This window comes from Diachasma alloeum, unplaced genomic scaffold, assembly GCF_001412515.2.
Source record: "Diachasma alloeum isolate Michigan unplaced genomic scaffold, Dall2.0 Dall_scaffold_00355, whole genome shotgun sequence".
NCBI lineage: Eukaryota > Metazoa > Arthropoda > Insecta > Hymenoptera > Braconidae > Diachasma > Diachasma alloeum.
The window spans coordinates 395,521-403,274 of NW_021680494.1; the positions used below are offsets into that span (position 1 = coordinate 395,521).

General features: G+C 37.1%; 1 protein-coding gene across 1 annotated transcript in view; it reads right to left on the reverse strand.

The window, feature by feature from the left end:
- LOC107041129 (protein O-mannosyl-transferase TMTC2) overlaps positions 1-7,536 on the reverse strand; it is a 253,634-nt gene extending 246,098 nt beyond the window's left edge. Inside the window, exons 1-3 of the mRNA XM_015261531.2 lie at positions 7,429-7,536; positions 7,222-7,307; positions 6,184-6,428 (exon numbers count right to left, since the gene is read on the reverse strand). Coding sequence (XP_015117017.1) covers positions 6,184-6,428; positions 7,222-7,307; positions 7,429-7,451 — 354 coding nt within the window. The 5' untranslated portion in view covers positions 7,452-7,536. The remainder of the gene's footprint in view (positions 1-6,183; positions 6,429-7,221; positions 7,308-7,428) is intronic.
- Between the last annotated feature and the right edge of the window lie 218 nt (positions 7,537-7,754).

The window sequence follows — 7,754 nt, forward strand, 5'->3', positions numbered from 1 at the left end:
GACGATGCTCTCTCAGATGTTGCATTCGTGTGTGATGAGAGATATTATCTTCAGAAATAGAATTAGAAACTTTATCATTTACCGGAGTCGTTGAACAGACTGTTGGTCCTCTATGCTTTTCTTTTATTTCATTGACTAAGTTTTCGTCAGCTCTCAATTGAGATGTATCAGTTTTCATACCCTCATCAATATGAGCTTGCTTTACTTGATTATTCGTCTTTTTCGGTTCTAGCTCACGCCTCCGACGTGCACGCAGTTTGGTCTCATAACTTTTAGCCTCAAAACTCTTCCCCTTCAATTTCAGCATTGTGTAAATATTTATCTGGAGTAATTAAAGTAGTATAAACATAACTTGAATTTTATATGTTAAAATCTGAAATTAATTTTAAAGGGTGTTATTGCGAATAAAAATATTCTAATTGAATTCGTGCTCAGTTTACAATTTATAATTATTGGTAATAATTAATATAAAAGTGGCAATATAACACAGTCTTATGGAAAAATGCATTTTTCAAGGTTAGGAAAAAGATAAAAAACTAGAAAAAATATCAAAGAATCAGAAAAAAAATCAATACATATTCTAGGCTCAATTTAAAAATTATCCTGATTCTCGTGAAAATTGACCCTCCCTTCATCAATTGCAACCCTTGTGTGATTTGACCCTTGTGACACTCGTGACTCACGTGAAACTTGCTCAACCCCTCGTGACTAACGTGAAATCTGACCATCCTTTCAAGCTCAGATAACTCAGAATCACTTCAAACGTGAAGATTTACTATCTCCTAAAAACGTTTTTCTGAATTTTCTACTCCAATTTTCAAAATTTCGAAATTTCTTTGAAAAATGAAAAAAACTTGTCGCAAAAAGTTGGGCTCAGATGACTCAGAATCATCTGAAACGTACAGATTTACTATCCTCTGAAACCTTTCTTTCATTTTCCAGAGGAATTCTGAAACTTTGCAAATGTGAGTAGAAAATTCAGAAAAAAAAGTTTTTAGGAGATAGTAAATCTGTACGTATCAAAGAATCAGAAAAAAAATCAATACATATTCTATGCTCAATTTGAAAATTAGCGTAATTCTCGTAAAAATTGACCCTCCCTTCATCAATTGCAACCCTTGTGTGATTCAAAAAAAAAGTTTTTAGGGAATAGTAAATCTGTACATATCAGAGAATCAGAAAAAAAATCAGTACATATTCTGTGCTCAATTGAGTGAATTTCTGTGGTTCCCGGTAGCTTAGTCGGTAAGAGTGCCCGGCGCGTATCTGGAAGACCCGGGTTCGATTCCCGGCTGGGTGAAACGGAAATTATTTCTCTCTAAATTCTAATTCTCTTAGAATTATTTAATGCCTAAAGGAGGTTAGGCGGTGTATGAAGTGAATTTGAGAGTGAATTTCTGTGGTTCCCGGTAGCTGAGTCGGTAAGAGTGCCCGGCGCGTATCTGGGAGATCCGGGGACGATTCCCGGCTGGGTGAAATGGAAATTATTTCTCTTTAAATTCTAATTCTCTTAGAATTCTTTAATGCCTAGAGGAGGTTAGGCGGTGTGTGAGGTGAATTTGAGAGTGAATTTCTGTGGTACCCGGTAGCTTAGTCGGTAATAGTACTCGGCGCGTATCTGGGAGACCCGGGTTCGATTCCCGGCTGGGTGAACCGGAAATTTTTTCTCTCTAAATTCTACTTCTCTTAGAATTTTTTTCTGATGATGATTCTGAGTCATCTGAAATTTCGAAAGTTTGAAAATCGGAGTAAAAAATTCAGAAAAACGTTTTTAGCAGATAGTAAATCTTCACGTTTGAAGTGAAGATTTACTATCTCCAAAAGTTGTAACATCATTCATGATGTTACAACTTTTGTTGACACTCATATATCCTGTGCGCACAATCCTATAAATCCATTTGTGAATTTCCAAAAACAAACATACCATTACTATGATACACTGAAAAACCAATAATTTGAAAAATTATGGTTAATCAATGGTTATGGTTAATTATGGTTGGCTATGATTTTATTACATACTATTACTTATTATTTTTTTTAGAGTGGCAGAATGCTACGCCACTCTATTTACTGGAACTGGCATTCATTTCTGCGATCACGGAATGGATATTTCGCGATCGGATTATTCAACGGGTTATTGTCTCTTTGCGTATGACTTGACACCAGATTTATCAGCAAATTGTGCGACATATTGGAATCTTGTTGAAACAGGGAGTCTCAGAATTGAGGTGCATTTTGATGACACGACGACAACGAATTTGAATTGTATTCTGCATGCCGAGTATGACAATATATTGGAGATTGATTCCATGAGACAAGTTATTGTTGATTATAATAGTTGAGACGAGTAGTTCCAATGTAGGGGTCACCGAGAGCGGACGACTATGGCCGATTGAGAAGTACTTCTCCGACCTAAACCCACACGGACAGCTTATCGGTATCGCGGCGCCAATATATCAACTAAAATTACAAAGATTGATAATAGTAAAACACATATGATTGCTAAAGCCCTTTTCCTTCTCTTTTTTTTAGTAATGATTTATGTTTGTCATTTTTCTTTCGGAAATTCTCTGATAATAAGGAACGTAACGACAAGTTGATTGTAAGAATTTAAGTTTGTAAGAGTTTAAGTTCAAGAAAATAATGAATAACAAATCCCTCACTAGATTTAAGAGAAAATTTGTAAATCTGTCTGGTAAGTATCAATTGTTCAAAAATGTGTGCATAAACAATTTAATATACTGTAAAATTTATTCGTTCATTTAATTTGAAATCTCCTCAAAATCATGTCTTCTTCCTAACCTATTCCTTACAACTAGAGTTATTTTCTTCCAAAACCATCGTTTCTGTTCTGCGGCAGGGGGCATTGTCCCGTTAACCATTATGTGAATAACGGCATAATGCCTCAAATGAGCTAGACATAAGACTAGACCGGCAAACGCATGGGGATCGCACTCTTTAATCGTAGGAAACACTTCCTTGGACGTTTCCTCACTGTGTAAATCAATTTAAAAATGATTTGATTGAAAATTCAGAAGAAAAAATGATAAGTTGACGTACCATCCAGCTTTCCAGATTACAATTATAGTGATTAAATACCCTATATCGAAACAATAATGGGAGTAGGGTGGGGATATAGACGTTACTTATGAGCAACTCCCGACATTCATCGATACGCTGTTGCTCAGAGTGTTCCATTCCGATCAACTCGATGGGCCTGACTACAATACCTGTTTACGGATTTGAATATTTTAACTCGCCGGAGGGAATACCTGCATATCACATCATTATGGAAACAGACAAATACGCCATGTGCTTTTTTATCCTCTTATCCACTCTGGTCTTGTGCGCTGGTGCACTAATGGTTTTCTGGATTATTTATGTTAATCAGAATTATTATAACGGCGGATTTGTTGGAAATGTAACCGAAATGTTGAATAAAACACTGAAAATATAAAATTTGTACAAGTGTTTCATTGTCTATTGTTAACGCATTCCTAACACCAGACCCTTCCGGATAAGTACTCCTAATTGCAGCTGTGTTTATCTAAGGCCCGGCCAGACGCTACCCCCTCCACGTTCATAGTTACCCGATACTTGTTCTCGAATATTGTACGATTCCCGCCTTTACCCCTCCCCCTTCTCTTTCCACCCAGCACCACCCTAACCTCCCCCTCTCGCCCCCTTATCTCCGCTTACCGCCCCACTCACCACCCGCTTACCACCCACCATCCCTTACCGCCCGTCACCCCCCACTCACCACCCACCCGACAACAGCGCCACCTCCCTCCCCCACTCACCACCTACAGCCCGCCACCAAACGAATAAGATATGATAGAGGAAGGTAATCTCATGTGTTCCTAAAAAGTATTTTCCACCGATGACACGAGACGTCGCTTCAGTAGCTCCAGTCGTCCCCTCTACCAGGTCCTGTTTCCTTTCCCCTTACTGCTCAATTCCCCTACCTCTCCGATTGCCGATAAGCTGTCGTAGCGATATAGCAGGCACCGATACAACCCCGACAAGTTAGGGATGGAATGAATCTTTTTTTAATTATTAAAATTTAGAAAATTCAGCGTGATATGAAGAGCTCATATCATGAGCAGCAAGTTATTGCCAAATGAAGATCATATAGATTATAATAGAAGATTATATAGCTTTGTCGTGCTTTTTTTTCAATAGATATTTTGTTTGTAGGAAGAGGTTTATAGATGTTGACTTTTCTATATAACTCATTTTATTGCGATGTTTTCTATATGTACAAATTCTGAAGTCTGAATTTTCCGTATTTCAATGAAATACGTTGATTACTTACTTCAGCAGCAAGTGGTAGATAATACCAGGGGCATCACAGTTCCTCATAAATTGAAACCAATCCACTTAAATCCAGGACAATTTGACAAGATGAATGTAAGGATAGCCACGCCATTTTTCTCCGGAGAAGTTGGACGGACTCTGTTTTTTTTTATCACGTATGGAAAACTCTGGGCTGCTCCGTGATGTTGAAACAACCGGATAGTTTATTTGTTAGGTACACAAATGGTTTGCTACCATGTCAGCCCGTCACAAATCACAGGGTTTAGGCCGGGATCCTGAGAGTTTGGAGCGAATCAAAGGACTGAACCATTTCATTTGAATCATGAACGGATTAAATTTTGAGCCAAATAAAGAGTGGAAGCTAATTCAACGTGCCGTTATTGTAGTCACTACAACTATCCTTCAGCTTCATAATAATTTATTAATGACAAACAAATTGGATTATCTATTGCCCTGTCGCATCGAATTCAGTCCATCTGAAAATCTCTTTTCTCAAGCCAGATCTGGAGACATGCATCCACAGCCAGTGCGTTTGAGACATAAATTTCGTTAATAGCAGTTACTATGTTTTTACGAGTCCCTGGGGGATCTTTATACGAAGATGGTGATGAGCCATTTTACATTAATTTATTATGAGGGAAGTCTCCTGAATCAAGATTAGTTGAAGAGGAATCCAATCATGAGGACGTGAGTTTCAAGGATTTTCCACTGACTAAAATGAAAGACGGCCACATCTCCAAAATTGCATTGCTGCACCCAATTTTCAGTTCGAATTGAAGACTACTGTCTGCAATAGTGCTACAATATCAGCGTCGAGCTTCCAAGTTGGTCCCGTCATCAAAACGTATCAAAGAAAGAAATGAATTACTCATCTAGTCATGTGAATATCGTGCACAGTTTTTCAACCCTCACATATGTATGCATGTTTATAAGGGTAGATTTCATTTTTCATACTTTGTTTTGGTTTTTTATATTTTGTTGCAGAATCGTTATGTACTTCAAAATTGTTAACACGCCAAAAGAAATTATTCTTTTCGAATGTTCTTCTAATGGAAATTATATTTTTTATTAATTATTGTATCGTGAAGTATGGAAAGAGATAAACTATACACGTTTGATTACAGTTATAATATGACAATATGAAATATTGTTAGAAGAAGCGAATTTCGAGAAATGCATATGAGAATTTTATTTATTTCTCAGTATAATAACTCATTGTATTAATAGAGGTGGGTTTGTAGCCCGACGAGCGGATAGGGGAAATGGGGCGGTGAGGGGACTCGAGACACCAGCCGAGCAAGGCAGGGGGGAGGGAGAAGTTCGACCGTAGGGCCATCTTACACAATCTCTGCGAAATACTTTTTGGGGACAGGCTGGAGAACAATGCTTGAGATTACCTTCCTCTATCATACCTTACAAACGAACAGCGCTGCCAGCGTCACCTGGTGGCGAAAGTTGGAACGATGGCTAAAGGCTACTTACAACTACTCTCGGGAAATTTGGCTAACTCTCCTGAATTACCAAGGGAGCCCAGGACATATGGGAATTATAAAGGTACCATATGAGAAGCTCAGGGAAATCACCGCGGTGAACTACGGTGAATTAACCCGTTTCGTTTAATTAGTTCTCTGGAGATTGCACTGTTGCTATCTCAAGATTGAAAATCATAGCCTCCTGAAGAGAAGAAAACAAATTTACTAATGTTTCTTTCTCCTGCACAATGAGTCCATTGCTAATGAAATAATCCGAGTGGAAAGAGTAAGGCTAGACAAGAAATGAAGAGCTTTACTCCAATCTTGATGTAATGAAATTGATTTCTTCCCTCAGAGATATAAAAACCCTGTGTTATCTCAATTTTTTCATTACCTGGGGTGGGTAATACTCGGGCAGTGTTTGGAGTGCCTCTCTGTATGATGATAGTGCCTCGTGAAGATGTCCATCGTCTGCATACAATGAGCCTAAACGTAAAAGGGCCTGGATTCTTGCAGCTTCATGGACTCTTTTGTCTTTAAGTCCTGCTCCATTAACTGATGCTGCTGTACGTAGTATGTCGGCAGCTTCGATTTTACGTCCAACAGATATTAAGGTCACTCCAAGATTCACGTAAGCCTCTGTTAATGGCGCAGGAATTTAAAGATCAGTTTTTTTTCTCATTTAAAAGAGTGGGAAAGAATGGAACGTTATTTCTCATTAAAATGAGATAAAAATATATTGGTTCAGGGATTTTTTTCATTATATATTCGGAGAACATAGTTTTTACGACTTCATGAGGATTATGGGCTTGGAATTTTATTTAATTATAAATTGAACAAAATGAAACATATCGAACACGAAGAAAAATGCGAAAGAAATGAGTACGTTAAAAGCTAAGAGAACATTAAGATTATTAGAAAATGCAGAAACTAAAAATAAATTAAAATTCTATGGAACTCTCAAATTACATAAAGTAAATATGTAAGAATGCAATCTTACTCGTTATAGAATGAGAAATTTATCGTGGCATGTACATCTGTAATATTAAGATACCATTTACTTACAAATGAATTTTTACGGTTCTAAAGTGTAGTGAAGAGAATCCTAAATGATTTTCAGAAAAATGTCGAAGAAGCAGAAACTAAAATTATGCTTCTAAAATATTCAGATGATGGACTACTATTGGTCAAAATCTGAAAAAGACTTGGCCCTTCTACTTCAACTCAAAGCCCATTTAATCTTAAATCAAACAAAAAGGAAACATACCAAAGTCCATCGAAAAAGCAAAAAGCAAACACTATCAAAGCTAATAGTCAAAATTTCTACATATTCCTTAACTTTCTTGGCCATTACATAAAAAAATTAAAAAATCATTTAAAATTACTCGAGTACTTTCAACTATGAATAAAGATACACTTTCTTTCCACTCACGAATTAAAGAAGGTCGAAAATTAATCGCTCGTTGGTAACTCAATATAGCCTCATCATAATTCCTCCTTGCCTGCTGCAGAATGCCTCTGAATAAAAAAAAGAGTAACAAAGAGTAAGAAAATATGAAGAATGTATCCTGCTACAGTTCCCCCGTAGAATAAATATTCCGCAGAGGGTGAAAAATATATAAAATAAAATATAACTCACAAATTGTAGTGTACGTCAGCCATATTAGGTCGATAGCGGAGGGCCTGGATAAATGCTTCTTCCGCTTCAGCGAATCGCCCTTGGCTGCTGAGTATACCGCCAAGATTCCCGTATGCTAGAAAATAGGATGGGAGGGATTTTTTAAATGAGTGGAGATGATGGCATATTTTATTATGGCAATATGCATACTCAGTCAAGTGTTTATTTTCTCCGTTAATAACAGAATGGAGAGTGTTTTTCCCTCATGAAGAAAAAAATCTTATTTTAAAGTGATAATGTTGGAATTTCAAAAAAAAAATTGAAAAAATATGTCGAAATCCCAATTA